The sequence below is a fragment of the Rhinatrema bivittatum genome, chromosome 2 (genome assembly GCF_901001135.1).
Source record: "Rhinatrema bivittatum chromosome 2, aRhiBiv1.1, whole genome shotgun sequence".
Classification (NCBI taxonomy): Eukaryota; Metazoa; Chordata; class Amphibia; order Gymnophiona; family Rhinatrematidae; genus Rhinatrema; species Rhinatrema bivittatum.
The window spans coordinates 421563995-421583131 of record NC_042616.1 but is presented as its reverse complement, the minus strand read 5'-3'; the positions used below and the strand labels follow the sequence as shown (position 1 = coordinate 421583131).

The window sequence follows — 19137 nt, the reverse complement described above, 5'->3', positions numbered from 1 at the left end:
GAACCAAATCAATTTTGTCTTATGGCTTGGCCCTTGAGAGGGCTTTTTTGAGTAAGAAAGGTTATTTACATGAAGAGGTGGTTTTCCATCAATAAGCACTTTCAATTAGCCATTACATGTGGCTAAAGATGTCTTAGCCAGATTGGAAGCTGTCAATATCACTAGCCCCTGATACCCAGAAATCTTCTGCAAGACTCTGCTCACTAAAAGCCACAGAGGGAACCCTGAACTGGGTAGTCTTGAATCAGGGCATTCAAACTGGATGAACCTCTTACTATTCTTAGGCTGAAAAATATTCACACGTAATCATTTCTGCTGATTGCCAACAAGTCCATCATTGGCTCTCCTCATTTGGACACAATCTAGGAGTACGTCTCCTGGGAAAGACTGTATCCTCCAGTCTATTGCAATTGAGGAAGACTACTTGTACATTCTCTACTCCTGCTATAAGAGCAGCAGAGAGCTCTTTTACAAGCTTCTCTACTCAGACTAACTACAGACCTATCTCTTCCGCCACATGCTGACACCTGATCCCACCTCGGGGAAACTCATGCCACCACCATAGCACCTGAGGAACCTGGGTAAACCTATCAAGCATGTTTTCAACCAGACCACTTGGTTTCTTCTGGATACCCATCTCAGCACCAGTGATCATCAAACGGTATGATTTCATATCACAAATAGGATATGGAGAAGTCGCACGAAGACCCGAGTTTTGCAATTCAAAAACACGAACTTTGTTGAAATGGGGAAGTACCTGGAGGAAGAACTAGAAGGCTGGGAGAAAATGAGAGATGTGGAACAACAGTGGGCCAAACTAAAAGGAGCAATTACCAAGGCAACTAATCTATATCTTAGAAAAGTAAAGAAAATCAAGAGAAAAATTAAACCTATATGGTTCTCAAAGGAGGTGGCTGATAAAATAAAAGCTAAAAGAACAGCGTTTAAGAAATATAAAGGATCCCAAAGGGAGGATCACAAGGAAGAATATCTGGTGGAACTGAGGGAGATGAAGAAAATAATCAAGAAAGCAAAAAATCAAGCGGAAGAAAGGATTGCCAAAGAGGTAAAGCGAGGTGACAAAACATTTTTCAGATACATCAGAAAAAGGAGAAAAGTCCAAAGTGGTATAGTGAAATTGAAAGGTGAAAAGGATCAATGTGTGGAGAGAGACAAAGAAATGGCAGAAATATTAAACGAATACTTCAGTTCGGTGTAACACTAAAGAGGACCCTGAAGAAGGACCATCACTAGTTAACAAAAAACTGGAGGGGAGTGGAGTAGATGAAACTCCATTTACAAAAGAGAATGTATGGGAAGAGCTATGAAAACTGAAAGTGGACAAAGCCATGGGGGCCTGATGAGGCTCATCCCAGGATACTGAGGGAGTTCAGAGATGTGCTGGCGGGTCCGCTGCGTGACCTTTTGATTGGGTGACTAGGGAATTGGATCGAGGAAGAGCACTCGATGTCATCTACTTGGATTTCAGCATTTGATACGGTCCCACACAGGAGGCTGGTGAATAAAATAAGAAGATTAGGAGTGAGTGCCAAGGTGGTGGCCTGGATTGCAAACTGGTTGACGGACAGAAGACAATGTGTGATGGTAAATGGAACTTACTCTGAAGAGAGAGCGGTGTTAAGCGGAGTGCCGCAAGGATCGGTGTTGGGACCAGTCCTGTTCAATATCTTGTGAGCGACATTGCGGACGGGATAGAAGGTAAGGTTTGACTTTCTGCGGATGATACTAAGATCTGCAACAGAGTGGACACGCCGGAAGGAGAGAATGAGATGGGATTTAAGGAAACTGGAAGAATGGTCAAAGATATGGCAGCTGAAATTCAATGCCAAGAAGTGCAGTCATGCATATGGGATGTGGAAATCTGAAAGAACTGTATTTGATGGGCGGTGAAGGGCTGATGTGCACGGAGCAGGAGAGAGACCTTGGGGTGATAGTGTCTAACGATCTGAAGTTGGCGAAACAATGTGACAGGGTGATAGTTAAAGCCAGAAGAATGCTGGGCTACATAGAGAGAGGAATATCTAGTAAGAGAAAGGAAGTGATGATCCCCTTGTACAGGGCCTTGGTGAGGCCTCACCAGGAGTACTATATTCAGTTCTGGAGACCATAGCTCCAAAAGGACAGAGACAGGATGGAGGCGGTCCAGAGAAGAACGACCAAAAAGGTGGATGGTCTTCATAAAATTACTTATGAGGAGAGATTGAAGAACCTAAATAAGGAGGAGCAGGGGCGATATGATACAGACTTTCAGATTCTTGAAAGGTTTTAATGATCCATGGTCAACAACAAACCTCTTCTGTTGGAAAAAAATCAGTAGAACTAGAGGTCACGATTTGAAACTCCAAGGAGGAAGACTCAGAACCAATGTCAGGAAGTATTTCTTCATGGAGAGGGTGGTGGATGCCTGGAATGCCCTTCCGGAGGAAGTGGTGAAGACTAAAACTGTGAAGGATTTTAAAGGGGCATGGGATAAACACTGTGGATCCATAAAGGTTAGAGGATGGGAATGAAGAGAAGAGCCATGGGGTGGCTTGCTGGATTGGTGGCTACTCCCTGGTGATTACTACCCTTACTCAAAAAGCCTTCACATGGTTAATGCAACTCCAACATTGCTCTCTGTTTCAACGGCAAGGGGAAATGTGGAAAAGAGGATTTGCATTCAGACAACATCTAACAAGGCACTGATCTGTGCAATGTGGGTAAACAAGCATCGGGGTAACTTGCTTGATGCGGCGGTTACTACCCTTAACCATTAAGCCTTATGATTCACCTTTGATGCAACTCCAACATTACTCTCTGCATCAAAGGAAGGGGGTGGCAGGAAATTTGAATCAAACAGTTACCAACAAGGGCCCTGAACTTGGTGGTCGGTGAAACAGATAAGTATGGGAAAATAAGGGTGGGAGCTTGCAGGGCAGACTGGATAGGCTGTTTGGTCTTTTTCTGCCGTCATTTCTATGTTTCTATGATTCCAAGTGCTTTCCATCACTATACAGTGAGCACCCCAGTCCCAGAGACTGGCATCTGAGAACACCAATTTTCAAATGGGAGATTCAAGATTTAAGATCCACTCCCACTGTCAGGTTCTTATGTATAGCTACCAAAGAAAAACTCTCTCTGGTTTATGTCATCAGAGGAAGTCTCATGAAATACACCTGGGACTAAGGAGACCACTTTGAGAGCAAGTCCATCTGCAAAGGTTTCATGTGTGCTCTTGCCCAACTCACTAAATCCAAGGTATATGCCATGGAACTGAATATCTAAAGATATATCCACACCATGGATCTCTGAATCCTCAGTAAACCATGAACTTGCTTCAGCAACTTTCAGATCTTTATTTCTGTCAACTAGACCCGGATTTGCCCAGTGTTGAACCAAAACCCCAGGTACTCTAGGGATCAAAAAGAAAGCAAGATGCTCTTTTCAAATTTGGAAACCCAGACCAGATTCTGCAATAACTCTATCACTCTGGCTGTCCATTCACTTTCCTGGGCCAACTTCAGACAGATCCACCAATAGTCCAGACACGAATGCACCAAAATACCTTCTCTATGCATGGCAGTCACCACAACCATCACCTTGGAAAAAGATCTTGCAGTCTTGGCCAACTCAAAAGGGAGAACCCAATATTGAAGGTGAAGATATTTCTGATGCCCTTCTTTTATCAGGATATACAGATATTCCTCCACTAGATTTAACAACATTAAGAATTCTCCTTGTTGCACTGCTATTATAACTGACTTCAGAGTCTCCATTCTGAAGTGGAATACTTTTAAAGCCTTTGCTGAGCTGCTTCAGGTCCAGAATAGGGCAAAAGATAGTCCCCCCCCCCTCCCTATTCTTTAATACCACAAAATAAACTGAGTACCAATCTGGATGCCATTGAGGATATAGAACCGAAACCACCACCCCTATATGCAGCAGCCACATAAACATTGCCCATACAGCTTCCCCTTATGAATGGACAGACAAGGGAAAACCATAAAGCGTTTGAAAAAAGGGTGGGAAAACTCCGGAGCGTAGCTGTCCCTGACAACTCCTAAAATCCATTGATCTGAAATAATGTGGATCCATAAAAGGCTGACAGTGGCCTCTCACACCTTTATTGGAAGGTCCAAGAACTTCCAGATTGCCCCAAGACTCCATCCTTACCTTGCTTCTTGGAATTCTGAAAGGACTGGAATCTGCTAAAGGGTATACACCACTGGCCATAGGCCAACCTCTCTGGTTTTGCATGCTTGGAATCCCTAGAGCAGCACCAAGCTGGAAGTGGTTACGATGTCCTCTTAGACTTGTCTTTGGGCAGTCTGGGGATTTTCAATTTCCCCCATGCTTTCACCAGATTTATAAATCTTCTCCAAAAAGATTTCCTAGAAAGAATGTTTGATCGACCTTGCTTTGGAAATTGAAACAGCTGAACAATTACATAACTACTGCAAACGATGGACAACTATAATGGAAGTCATACTCCTTGCCAAAGCCTGGACTAATTCATATGAGGCATCTGCCAAAAAGGTTTCTCCCAATGCCATTTGAGCTGCATCTTCCAGGATCATTCCCCCCATAGTGTAAGGAACTTTCCTAGAATTGTTGAGACAAACACAATCCTGCCCGAGCAACAATAATTAGTACACAGCAGCCTACTGCACCAAACAGCCTCTAAAGCCGACTTAAGTACAGCCCTATCCTGATTATTCTTGAGGGCAGATCCCCCTTCCACAGGAATAGCGGTCTTCCTAATGTAATATAAATGAGTGCTCCACTTGAGGAAATTATGTTTTTCCCCTTCCTGAGTCACGAGGGATACAGCCTTGTCAGAGTCTTACCCCATTTAAAATTTAACTCTGAGGCATCCATTAAACAGAGATCAAATCCATATCTATAATGATGGAAACGCTTTGAAAGATTTCCTAAAATTTGACATTTTAGGTTTTTCTTCTGATTTAACAGACTCTTATCCTCTTTAATTTACATTTTTTCCACTATGTCCAGCATTCTTAGGGTCTGTGAAACTATGGGGAAAAGTTCCTCTTTATGGAACCACTGAACCATAGCATAAATATCCTTTCTTTGGAGAACATTCCTCCTCCTCTGACTTTCCCTTAAAACATTAGCGCCCGAAGTTTAAGAGTCCTGCGCGTGTAAAATCCAGGGGGTTATATACATGGCCGGGCCATGCACATGCCAAGCGCATTTTAGAAATGGCCTGGCCATGCGCGTAATCCCCGATATGGGCAGAAGTGCCAGGCCATGGAAAAGGGACCAGGCACAGCTGGCCCACTGCCGGAGCACGGAGCTTACTTCATCTATTCAGATAAGTAAGTTCCGAAATAAAAAAAATAAAGGTAGGGAAAGGGGTTTTAGGGGTCAGGAGGAGAGGGGAAAAGGGAGGCACAATAGAAAGGGATATAGGAAAGTTCCCACAGTCCGCTCCTTAATTGAAGCGGACTAGGAGGGAACTGGGGAAGGCCTACCTGCATTGCTGCGCATTGGTTTTTAAAATTTCTCCACTTGAGTGTGAATCCTGATCCGCCCACACATGCGCGGGATATTAAAATCCAGCACGCATGTGTGCGCAAGAACTGTATTTTATAAAAAAAACTTGGTTCTTACCTGATAATTTTCGTTCCTGTAGTACCACGAATCAGTCCAGACTGTGGGTTATGCCTCCGTTCCAGCAGATTGAGACAGAGAAAAACTCGAAGGGCACCCACTCTTAATCTGGTGTGCCACCTGCATCTCTTCAGTATCAAGATTATCCAAGCAGAACAAGAATAATAACAACGAATCAAGCAAGGACCAAACCTTGGAAAACAGAGAACTTTAAAATTAGAACTGGTGGGAACCCATGCCCCATCCAACAAGAAAAGCAACCTGTAGCCTTCCTCTGTAGTCTTCTGCAATAAAACTGAACATCAGAGCGGACTCTCATGCAACCCCCTCAACGGGTGGGTGTCTGGACTGATCCGTGGTACTACAGGAACGAAAACTATCAGGTAAGAACCAATTTTCTTTTCCCTGTACGTATCCAGATCAGTCCAGACTGTGGGATGTACCAAAGCTTCCCTAGACAGGATGGGATGTTGAGAGCTCTGCTCGAAGAACACCATTGTCAAAATTGCTAACACCTGGAGCCTGGATGTCCAAGTGGTAGTGACAAGCAAACGTATGCAGTGTCTTCCAAGTAGCCACTCTATAGATTTCTTGTGGCGACACCAGCTGGCATTCAGCCCAAGAAGCCTCCTGGGAGCGAATGGAACGGGCTTTTAACCCCTCAGGAACCGGTCGTCCTTTACAAATGTAAGCGGACGAAATAGCCTCTTTTAACCATAGCGCAATAGTTGCCTTAGAAGCTTTCTGGCCCTTCTTAGGACTGCTCCACAAGACAAAAATGATCTGAAACTCTGAAAGGATTTGTGACCTCCAAAAAGCACAAAAGAGTCTTTCTAACATCCAAACGCCCGAGTTCCCTTGCATGCGGGACATCGGCCGATAAACTTGAAAAGGCTGGGAGCTCCACTGATTGACTTAAATGAAAGGTTGAGACCACCTTTGGCAAAAAGGAAGGAACCGTTCTAAGAGAGACTCCCGAATCAGAAATTCTCAAAAAAGGCTCCCTACTAGAGAGGGGCTGAATTTCCGAGATTCTGCAAGCTGAGCAGATCGCCACCAAAAACACCGTTTTCAAAGTGAGGTCCTTTAACGTGGCATGTTTAATAGGTTCGAAGGGCAGATCACCCAAGACTCTAAGCACCAAATTAAAGCTCCGGGAAGGACACACAGGACGGACGGGAGGATTCAAATGCTTCACTCCCCTGACGAATCGCACCACATCCGGATGCGATGCTAACGACATGCCTAAAAGAGAACCCAAGGCTGCTACTTGTACACGGAGGGAATTAAAAGACAAGCCTTTGGATAAGCCGCTTTGCAAAAATGCCAAAATGTGAGCAACCAAAGCCTGCCTGGGAAAAACTCCTTGCTCGCGACACCATGCCTCGAAGACTCTCCACACTCTGACATATGACAGGGAGGTAGAGGTCTTTCTGGCTTGCAGTAGAGTAGTAATTACTTCCTCTGAATACCCTTTCTTCCTTAATCACCTCCTTTCAAAAGCCAGGCCGCTAGACAAAAGCGATCTGCTGGTCAAAAATATAGGACCTTGATGAAGCAGATTGGGAAGATGTCCGAGCCTCAGAAGTCCATCTACCGCAAGATTGACCAGATCTGCGAATCACAGATGTCGGGGCCACTCTGGAACAATTAGGATTACTCTCCCTAGATGAACCTTTATCCTGCGTAGAACTTTGTCCACCAGAGGCCAGGGAGGAAACACATACAGGAGAACTAAGGTCGGCCACAGAAGCAACAGCACTTCGACTCCCTCTGCTCCGTGACCCATTCTATGACTGAAGAAGTGAGGGGCCTTGGCATTTCCTCCCGTCACCATCAAGTCCATGTGTGGCGACCCCCATCTGCGCGAGATGAGATCCATTGCTTGGTCCAAAAGTTCCCACTCTCCTGGATCTATCCGCTTCCGACTCAGGAAATCCACCTGTATGTTGTCTGTTCGGATGATATGAGATGCCGCAAGTAGAGCGAGATGTTTCTCCGCCCAAGCCATGAGCTGCTCCGCTTTGTCAGCCACGGTTTGACCTTTGGTGCCTTCATGGTTGATATAGGCTACGTCATCGCATTGTCGGACAGGTCTCGGACCGCCCGATTGCGTAACAGTGGGAGGAAGTGCCGCAGCGCTAACCGAACTGCTTTGGTGTCCAGGCAATTAATCGACCAGCTCGACTCCTCCATCGACCAGTGGCTCTGGACTGAGCAGGACTGACAGACTGCTCCCTAGCCAGAGAGACTGGCATCCGTGGTCACTACGATCCAATTTGGAACTTTGAGGTCCATTCCACGAGTTAAGTTGTCCGGGGCAAGTCACCAGCCAAGACTGAATCTGGCGGGATCAGTGAGAGGTAGAGGAAACTGGAAATCTTCCGATTTTGGGTCCCAACGGGAAAGCAATGCTCATTGTAATGGTCTCATATGAGCAAAAGCCCAGAGAACCAACTCCAAGGTGGATGCCATGGAACCGAGGACCTGCAGATAGTCCCAGGTTTTGGGAACTGGAGTGACAACAAGTGATGAACCTGTTCTGTCAATTGACTATTCGGTCCAGCAGAAGGAATACCATCCCCACACTGGTATCGAACCGGGCCCCCAGGAAGCTCTTGGCTTGACTGACAACCCATCCGAGCGATTCCAGAAGACTCACCACTTTGTTGATAGCCTCCTTGCAGAGGGCCCTCGACTTTGCTCGAATGAGCCAGTTGTCCATGAATGAGAAGCCCTTGCTTCCTCTGGGCTGCCACCATGACCATCATAATCTTGGTGAATGTGCGAGGAGCCGTAGCCAGACCGAACGGCAGGACGCAGAACTGGAAATGCACACCTAGGATCATGAAGCGAAGAAATTTCTGATAATCCTCGCGGATGGGTATGTGCAAGTATGCTTCTATCATATCCTGGGATGCCAGAAACTCGCCTTTGCAGACCGCTGCAATAACTGAGCGCAGAGTTTCCAAGCAGAAATGCGGGATTTTGAGAGCCCTGTTTACCTTTTTCAGGTCTAGGATAGGCTGGAAGGATCCCTCCTTTTTTGGGACTACAAAATAGATGGAGTATCACCCCATCCTCCAGTCCTCTTGGGGAACAGGCCTTACCACCCCAAGAGATATCAGGCGGTCGAGAGTCTGCCGGACGATCTGCGCCTTGGTCCGCGAACCACAGGGGGAGACCATAAAGAGGTCTTGGAGAGGCCGAGCAAATTCCAAAGCATAGCCGTGTTCTATGAAGCTTAGAACCCACTGATTGGGTTATTCTGGCCCCTTCCTCGTAGAACTGGAATAACCAGTCCCCAACATGAGGAATGAGCCAGCCATATCTCATTGAGAAGACTTGGATCCAAGGGATGTTGCAGCGCCTCCGAAAGGAAGAGTTCCAGGTTTGTGGTCTGGCCATTGGTTGCTCTGCCCCGCAGCCTGCACTCTGCTCTGACGAAACCTCCGTTGTCCTCGAAAATGAGAGCAGGCCGATGGGAAGCCCCTGGAAGGTTTCGGTCTATCCTCCTTGAGCTTGTGAACCCTGTTTTCACTCAGGGACTTTATCAGCTGCTCCAACTCTTCTCCAAAGAGAAACTTTCCTTTGAACGGTAACGCACTCAACTGGGCTTTGGAAGAGACGTCTGCTGCCCAGTTATGAAACCACAGGAGCCGCCATGCAGACACTGCGGACGACATAGTGCGAGAGCAAGTAAGGAGAAGATCTTACAGAGCATCCACCATATGCAGCCGCCACCTCCAAGCGCTCCGCTTGTGCAGACTCGTCAGGAGGGAGGTCTCTGGACGTTAACAATTGTTGTACCCAGCGGAGGCTCGCCCGGTGCATGTAGCTACTACACACGGCTGCTCGGATACCCAGGGCTGAAACCTCAAATATGCACTTGAGGAGGACTTCAAGTTATCTATCTTGAAGGTCCTTGAGTGCCACCGCTCCTGCGACTGGGATTGTGGTCCTTTTTGTCACAGACGACACTGAGGTGTCTACCTTAGGAGACTTCAAAAGCTCAAGGGAGTCCTCGGGCAAGGGATAAAGTTTATCCATAGCCCGACCCACTTGCAAGCCCGCCTCTGGCACATCCCACTCCCAGGCCATCAGCTACTGAAGCATCGGATGAAAAGGAAAAGCTTTCGCTGGAGCCCGTAATCCCGCTAGGACCGGGTCCACGGAATCCTGTGGCAGGGTTTCCTGGGGGAGCTCTACCCCGTGTTCTGATAGGACCCAGGGAATAAGAGGATCCAACTCTTCTCTGTGGAACAGCTGGAGCCGCCTTTCCCAGGTTCTCCTCTGACCCCGTTCCAGGAGTGGACAAGGCAGTAGTGAGCGGGTCCGGAGCCCTGATGTCCGCTGCGTCTGGAAGGGCAGACCCACCTGAAAGCGTGGAGCCACGCAGCTTAGCGACACGCAGGGACGCCTGGGAGTCTAGTCGCTTGACAACTTTGAGGGGAGGCCCAACCGGACGACCCAAAAGCAAAGCACTGCTTTGCTGAGTCTTTGCAGCCAAAAAGGCTTTGTGCATTAGCAGCATAAACTCCAAGGTGAAGGCATTAGATCCGGCCCCTTCTCCCACAAGGGAATCGGGCTCACCTTCAGAAATATCCTGATCTGGATCTGAAAGATCCTCAGGACTAGCAGGAACCGGGAGGGAGAGAGATCCCCTCCCCCAGTTGCCCTGGCCTGACTTCAGCGAAGGAATTCAAAATGGCCGCCGTTCTCGCGCTAAGAGGGAACAGATCAGCCCGAGCCTCTTGAGGTGTTGATCTTTTTGCTGTACCTCGGGGCTTTGAGGAACTCCCCGTTGCTCGACTAGAGCTACCTTCCCCGCTGGATAGGCACTGAGAGCACAGACCTGAACGGGAGAGGTGTGACAACTCCCCGCAGGCAACGCAGCGTAATGGACGCGGCATCGGGGAAGACGGTGTGCGCCAACAGGGGCAGAAAGAAACTTGCGGCAGAAAAAGAAGAGGCAGAGAGCCCAACTTACCAATAAAGAAACTGACCGGACTCAACCAAGACCTGTACCGCAGCGCAGCCGCTGTAAGAAGCAAAAGAAACGGCAGAAAAAAGCTGACAGGCTGCCTTTTTTTTTTTTTAATTGGGCCAGGGGATTCGAAAAAGGGAAGAGGGACTGGACCACTGGTAATCTTCCTCAGGCTCCTTACCTGTCAGGAGCCCTGCAGGGTCACCAACCCCAGCTCCTCAAACCTGCTACCAAGGGGGATGGTCTCACCAGGACCTGCCTACCCCCTGGGAGGATATGCTCTTTCTTTTTTTTTTTTGTCCTGCTTGATTCCCTTTTATTATTATTATTTTATGTATTTAATTTTTTTTTTTAAAGAGAGACTGCCTGAACCCCAAGATCAGGGCAAGACTGCAGGTTTGCACCACCTCCATCTGCTGGAGAAAGAGAAATACTGAAAAGATGCAGGTGGCACACCAGGTTAAGAGGGGGTGCTCTTCGAGTTTTTCTCAGTCTCCATCTGCTGGAAGGGAGGCATAACCCATAGTCTGGACTGATCCGGGTACATACAGGGAACATGTGTGCGCCAATGCACGCATGTTATAAAATCATCACATCCATATGCAAGCGCCGGAAACCGCGCACACATGGACACATGTGCGCTTGTTTGAAAATCAACCCCTAAGGTTTACAAGTGACAGATCTGAAAGCACAGGACTTTCTCCCCTCTCAATCCTCTTCTACTTCTTTTCTCATTCTTTTGCTTTGGATTTCCAGACAGAGTCCCTCAGGAGGGAGTACCACAGGAGAGAGAACCAGAGCTGCACTCTGCCTTATAGAAAAAGGCCTGATGCAAACTCTTCACAAACTCCATGGAAACAGAGGCCCAGGAAGTGGAAGGAATCACATCTCTCCTGAAAAAATAGGAGCTACTTCTTTTGGAATTCCTCCCAGAGAAGCCACAGACCAGATTGCTAAACATCCGAAACCGCCCCCTACTCTGAACTACTTCTTCTCGCAGTTCCAATATGCCCACTGTTCCCATCATGGCATCAAGAACATTGGCAGAAATGGCCTGCAGTTGACCCTGCCAATGCAGCCCTCCCAGGCAGACTACACCACATGCTGCCTTCTCTTCCCCACTTGATTTACAGAGGCTTCCCCCTTCTAGTGCCTGGCAGTGTGATTCCCACACACTGCAAATTTCTGAGCGTTTTGCATGCTCCTGAGAGATGCTATCACTTCCTCCCTTACCTCTTCTGCTTTAGTCCAGAGTCCCTCAGACAGCAAACCATTCTTCTACGCTCTACATTCCTTTTTTTTTTTTTTTTTTTTTTACAACTGTAACAAGCAGGAACCAGGCACAGCCACAGAGCAAAGGAGAGGGGAGGAAAAAAATAGAGGAGAACCTTGTTTAGTTCTTTTTTTTAAGGAGAGGAAAGACCATGGAAAAGGAGAGAAAAAGCATGGGGAGGGAAGGAGGAAGAAGGGTAATTCCAGTGATCGTAGCCAGGAAAATCCCTGTGCCAAAAACTGGAAGCCCCCTGTTCCATTGGCTGTACTCAGCTAAGAGTGGGAGTACAAGACTTTCACCTCAGGAACTGCCATCTAAATTTCTGTCTTCTTCACTAAGCCTAATCAGGCCTCTGGTCACAGCATGAGATGCTTGCCTTTCCTTCTGTTGGAGACAGAAAATACTAGCAGGTTGACATCATCACTGGAGCCTATAAGGGGGGGGGGGGGGTGTCAGCAAACCTTATTAATCTCTGTCTCCATCTGCTGGTTGGGAGGCATAACCTACATGTCTGGACTGGTCTGGCTGGATGAAAAAGAACAGGCTAGTCCAGTCCTAATTTTGCCCACTACATGTATGGATTTGTAGTTCTGATTTTCCCAGCAATTTCCCTAATACAATCAGAACTACAAGTCCATGCATGCAATATGGCACAACCAGGATTGAACTAGCCTGTTCCTTATGACATGGAGCAAGATGGCAACTCTAAATGGAGATCCACTAGAATCTCTGTAGGAAAATGGCATCAATACTGATTCTCAAAGATTTTCTCTTACAATTTTTTTGGAAACTGTTGAAACCTTTGAAGTCGCATAGCCATAAAGACCTGAGGCTGCAGCACTAATCTCTCTAGAAGATTTTGGTTGGGAAAATCCTTCAGTTGTATATGGAATCAAAAAGCCTGAAAGTTGTTCAGGAAATCAACCAAGTAATGATTAATAAAAATGTAAATAGTATAAAGAGAGAAAGTAAATGGCTACTCAAACTCTTGGCTCCCGGTGGTAACATGGAATACCATCTTTCTCTTCTCACTGTACTGGAATGCTGTTAAGAAGCCAGGCTCCTAGGGCAGAAACAGCATGACACAAGAAGCAGTTAGCAGTCCAAGATATGTTCTAACATATTACAAAGCAATTCTATGAGGAGTAAAAATTCAGCATGTCATGGGGACCAAATTCAGGCATGTCTGAGACAGATATCAAGGACAGTGGAAAGGACAAGGGAGGGAGAAAACCAGATGTAGGCCCCTCACTCCCACCTTCTCTGGTCCTCATCAGAAAGAGGGATTTGGTGGCAATTCTTTCCTTCTGGGGAGAGAGGGGGAAGATAAACTTCTGGGCCCTACTAGTGTCTGATATCAGAAACCAGGCAGTCACTTACAAACAGGGCACACTACTCATAAGTTGTTGTTCCAAAGAAAATCAAACTTTATTGCTAATACATTTCTTCTTGATGACAATGGCAGACAGTAGTATCCTTAGCAGTGATGAACTGTACATTCCATTCATGAGATTTAAAGAATCCAACACAGCTCCAACAGTTGCTTTATTAATAGAAACCCTTATTAGGATTTGACTCTCCCAAAGATAATTTCTCTGTGGACTGCTTTAAGTTCAGTGGTAAGGGAGTCACTACAGAGAATCTCAGTAACTCTCTTTCTTCCCTAAATTGTTCTCTCTGAATAGATTAATCTCTTTACCACCCAGGAAAAAGATCTAGGTTTCATAGTGGATTATACATTGAAATCGTCTGCTACGTGTGCTGCAGCAGTCAGAAAAGCAAACAGAATGTTAGGAATTATTAGGAAGGGAATGGTGAATAAAACGGAAAATGTCATAATGCCTCTGTATCGCTCCATGCAGGGCCAGCGAAACCTACTGTGCAAGCCGTGCCCTTGCATAGGGCAGCGGCTCTGAGATGGCGGCAGCCTGGGGACACCAGTATGGAAAATGGAGCAGAGGCCGCGGGGCTGCCTGGCAGAATCCACCCCGCAGGCAACCCAAGTAGAGAAAAGGTTCTGGGCCGCCCACGGCATAGGAGACCCTAAGGAGGCTTGCGTGCTCAGATTTAAGCATCAAATTGGGCAGGGGTAACCCAAATCCCTACCCGATCTGATGTAGCAACACATAGATCCCCACCCCTGCGCGAGCCGGCAACAGCAGCTTTTTAGTGATGCCGTCTTCTACTGTTGCAGGACCGGTCTTGTGGTAGGAGCTGCAAAATCTTACTGCTCCTCTCTTGAGACTGGCCCCACAGCAACAGGAGATGACGTCACTGAACGCTGCTGCTGCTGCTACTGGTTTGCACAGGGGAGGGGATCCAAGTGTTGCTACATAGGATCAGGCAGGGATTTGGGTTATCCCCACACAATCTGATGCCTAAATCTGAGCATGCAAGCCTCAGGGTCTCCTTTGCTATGGGCAGCCCAGAGTCTTTTCTCTACTTGGGTTGCTTTCAGGATGGATTCTGCCAGGCAGCCTGCAGCCTCTGCTCTATTTTGACAAGGAGGAAGAACTTGGAAAGGGGAAAGAGGCGGGGAGTGACTGGGTAAGAAGGAAGAAACTGGGGAAAGCATAGCAAAGGGTGAAAAGAGGGGAGGAAAGAGTAGGGGAGGGACAGAGCGAGAGAGAAGAGCCTCTAGAGAAAGGGAGAGGGGAAAAAGCTAAGGTAATGAGGAAAGAGAGTGAGAAGAGGGAAAAGCTGAGATAGTGACTCACTAAGGAGTGAGAAGAAGAAGAATCTCTAGAGAGACAGAGATGGGGGAAGAACTGAGGTAGTGTGAGAAGAGGGGGAATAAACAAAAGGAGGGAGGAAAGAAGGGGGAAAAGTGGGAGAAAGCCAAGATAGTGAGGAAAATGGGAGAAAGAGCTGAGGCAGTGAGACTGGGCTGCCCAATGGCCCCCATCCCACCAGCATCCAAAGTGGAGTGGAGACCACCTTGCTATCCCAACCCAATGGAGGCCAAAGTGAAGAGGTGGGCCCAGGGCTGCTGGGGGAGCAAGTGGAAGAAAAGAAGGCGAGGCCTATGTGTGTGAGAGCATATGTGTGTGTGTGTGTGTATAAGAGAAGGCACGAATGTTTGTATGTGTGTGCGTATGAGTGTGTGTGAGACAGAAGGAGTCTTTGAGAGAGGTAATTTGTGTGTGTAGGAGTATGGGAGTCAGAAAGAGAGCATGTGTCGGTGTGTGTGAATGTGTGAGAGGGAGCATGTATGTATGTGTGTGTGCATGTGAGATGTGGGAGACAGGAACTATGTGCATCTGAAAGAGGAAGTATGAGTGTGTGAGCATGAATATGTATGAGAGAAAGTGTGTGTGTGTGTGAATATATGAGAGAGAGGAGAAAGTTTGTCTGCCTTCCCATACCCATTAATTCACAACAATCTCAGTATGACTGGAAATTGAAATTTCAAGGTATGGAAAATAGGATGGTTTTTTAAAAAAATCCTTTTTAGTTTTCATTATTTGGTGTTATTCAATATGTCTGCTGTTTTAAAATATTTTACTGGTGTTTGGTAAATTAAAAAATCAATTTATATGAGTTTTTAATTATTTGATTTTTATTCTTCTGGCTTGAAATATTTATTTTCATTATTAATATGGTTTTTACATTGTTTTTATACTGTTGCACTGTATTCAGTGTCTGGCTTGTTTCAGTTTCGAGTTCATTTTTTGTCTGCACATTTTTATTTATACTTTATAGTCTCTTTTTTTATTCTGTATTTGGTGATGGTCTGTCTATGTTCTGTGTGTGAGGTATTCTGCTAGCATGTAGTTTCTGTGTAGGAATCTATAGCAGCCTGGCTTGTTGAGGTGTATTAGTATTTTAGGACCTGGTACAATATTTACAGCATTAATTTTTAATAGGTAAGATTGCTATTGTTGAGTGCTGGCAGTCAGTGCTGATTTAGTATAGGAGGTTTACTATATTGTAGGGATGTGAATCGGGTGATCGATCCTCTTAACGATCGATTTTGGCTGGGGGGGGGGAGGGAAATCTGATCGTCATGGTTTTTTGTTTTTTTTAAATCGTAAAAAATCGTAAAAAATCGTAAATCGGGGGAGGGCGGGAAAACCGGCACCCTAAAACCCACCCCGACCCTTTAAAATAAATCCCCCACCCTCCCCAAAATGTTTTAAATTACCTGGGGTCCAGTGGGGGGTCCCGGCGCGATCTCCCGCTCTCGGGCCACGGCTGCATTAAAAGAAATTGCGCCGGTGGCCCTTTGCCCTTACCATATGTGAGAGCAAAAGTAGCGCCGGCACCATTTTGACTTTTGCCCTCACTATGTCAACATAGTGAGGGCAAAAGTAGCGCTGGCGCCATTTTGAATATTGGCAATATGGCCCGCGTGCAGGAGGTCGCTCCCGGACCCCCGCTGGACTTTTGGCAAGTCTTGTGGGGGTCAGGAGGCCCCCCCAAGCTGGCCAAAAGTCCCTGGGGGTCAAGCGGGGGTCCGGGAGCGATCTCCTGCACGCGTGACGTCGGGTGACAGGAACCAAAATGGCGCCGGCGCTACCTTTGCCCTGTCATATGGTAAGGGCAAAGGGCCACCGGCGCAATTTCTTTTAACGCAGCCGTGGCCCGAGAGCGGGAGATCGCGCCGGGACCCCCCCACTGGACCCCAGGTAATTTAAAACATTTTGGGGGGCTTCGGGAGGGTGGGGGATTTATTTTAAAGGGTCGGGGTGGATTTTAGGGTGCCGGTTTTCCTGCCCTCCCCCGATTTACGATTTTTTGACGATAAATCGGGGGAATTGCTATTGTATCGCGGCTCTAACGATTTTTGACGATTTAAAATTGTTTCAAATCGTCAAAAAAAGATTCATATCCCTACTATATTGTATATATATGTATATATCATGGCTTTCTGAGGGTCAAGCCCACATCCAACATACTTTACAATAGGCCTAACACCATATGGGATTTTTGCAGGGTTTTCTGATTGGTGCCACAGCAGTGCATGTAAAAATATACATGTTGCTGTAAGTGAAATTTTACCTTAGAAGTCTCTGCTCTGAATGCTCTTTTTAATGCACATTTGTCTTGCTTATTGCCCAACTGGCTCTTTAGATTTTAACTGCTCACCTTTAGTTGAGCTTCTAGCCACCCATCTATGCCCTGATCTGCCAACCATCATAATGGGAGACTTTAACCTTCATCCAGATGTTGTCCCACGTTCCACTGCTTATGAGACTTTCTTTGATTCCCTTAAAGCCATGGGATGGGACCAAATCGTCAGCGGTCCAATCCACAAAGCAGGGCATACATTAAATCTAATATTACCAACAACAGATGTTCTAATGATTCTAAATTTGATATTATAGCTATCCCATGGTCCGATCAACATCTCATTTCCAGTATCCTACCTTTTAAATCTCTTCCATCTCCACAGTCCACAACTAACTATTTTCTTCTCGAAAATCTTTTAAACTTGAAGACCTACACAATGAACTTCCTGATGCACTCAATAGTATCACTTTTGAAAATGTTGCTTTAGCCACCTCTCAATGGTCCATGGCCCTTGAAAAATTAGCCATCAAAATTTGCCCAGTGATAAACAAAACATCAGTACACAAAAAACAAACCCTTGGTTTACACAAAGTTTAAAAGAAATGAAAACCTTACTTAGAAGAAGAGAGTGAACTTGGAGGAAATATCCAAATACGAAGAATCTCTCCAGTTACAGAATTCTGCTCTCTAAATACAGAACTAGTATTAACAAGGATAAACAGGCATTCTATGGAAACAAAATCCATGGCTTAAAGTTTAACCATGAGGCCTTATTTACCTTTGTACAAAGCTTAATCAACCCATTGTTTTCTGTTTTATTTCCTAACTGTGATAATATTCAAAGAAATGTGACAACATTGCCATTTTCTTCAAAGAAAAAATTTCCAATCTCACTACAAAATTATCAGCCACACCCAACCAACTATCTCCATTTCCTGGTCAACTTTCGAACTGGCTAGTTCTTTAGAAATGTCTTCAATCATAATTATCTAACCTTAAACCTGCAAACCATCCTTGGGATCCTTTCTCCCTAAAACGCTTATAACCTGTCTCAGACTTGACCTGATCCTTCCTACTATTACTAATATAGTTAACCTCTCCCTATCAGAAGGGTGCATGGCCCTGCTGCTAAAAAGAGCTATAGTCAAGCCAATACTTAAAAATAACAAAAAAGATCCTTCTGATTTTAATAATCTAAGACCTGTTTCCAATCTACCTTTTCTTGCTAAAATCATTGAAAAACAATTGTCGGATTATCTAGATTCTAATAATATTCTCTTCCCCTCATAACTTGGATTCAGAAAACACTTTAGCACCAAAACCCTTCTATTAGCTCTTTCTGACACTGTCCTTAGGGGCTTCGACAATGGTACCTCTTATTTGCTTGCTCTTCTAGATCTGTCTGCGGCCTATGATACTCTGGACCCCTCCATACTAGTGCAAAGATTAATCGATGTTGGAATAAGTGGAACTTTTCTTGCATGGTTTAAATCTTTTCTGTCTGATCGTAATTTTCAAGGCCAATTAAACTAAAAAATTTCTTCAAAAATTGCAATTGGCACTGGGGTTCTCCAGGGATCATCGCTTTCAGCGACCCTGTTTAACATCTACCTTCTTCCCCTTTATAAACTCTTAAGTGGATTAGGTATTTTTCATTTTATATATGCAGATGACATTCAACTCTTGATTCCCATCAAAGACTCATTGCCTGAAACCCTGAAATTAATTGAACTCTATCTCTCTTCTATTAGACAGCTGTTCCCGCACATGAATCTAATTCTCAACCATCAAAAAACTGAAATAATTCTGTTGAGCAGAAAAGCTTCCTTAGTCAAAAACTTCCAATTTAAGATGAATTTTATGCACATAGACGCCACAGTCCAATTGATTTAGGAATCTTGATAGACAATGAATTAAACCTGAAAGGAGATATAAACCACAAAATCAAGGAAGGATATTTTAAATTCCATGTACTCAGACGCCTTAAACCTTTACTAGAAATCAACGACTTTCGAACCATTTTACAATGGTTCTCCACACTAGACTATTGTAACTCTTTACTGTTTATTTATTTAGATTTATATTCTGCTTTTTGCACTTTTTTCACTATTTGGTCTACCATCTTCCTACATCAGACCATTTCAGACCCTGCAAAATGCAACTGCAAAAGTTCTTTGTGGTGGTAAAAAATATAATCATACAACTCCTACACTCATCAGTCTGCACTGGT

General features: G+C 45.5%; 1 protein-coding gene across 3 annotated transcripts in view; it reads right to left on the bottom strand.

Annotated features, from left to right (window-relative positions):
- The window catches only part of DMC1 (DNA meiotic recombinase 1), a 264614-nt gene that overhangs the window by 174281 nt on the left and 71196 nt on the right, over positions 1-19137 (bottom strand). For all 3 annotated transcript variants that reach the window (XM_029590216.1, XM_029590218.1, XM_029590219.1), the window contains exon 5: positions 12875-12957. In XM_029590216.1, the coding sequence (XP_029446076.1) occupies positions 12875-12957 (83 nt within the window). The remainder of the gene's footprint in view (positions 1-12874; positions 12958-19137) is intronic.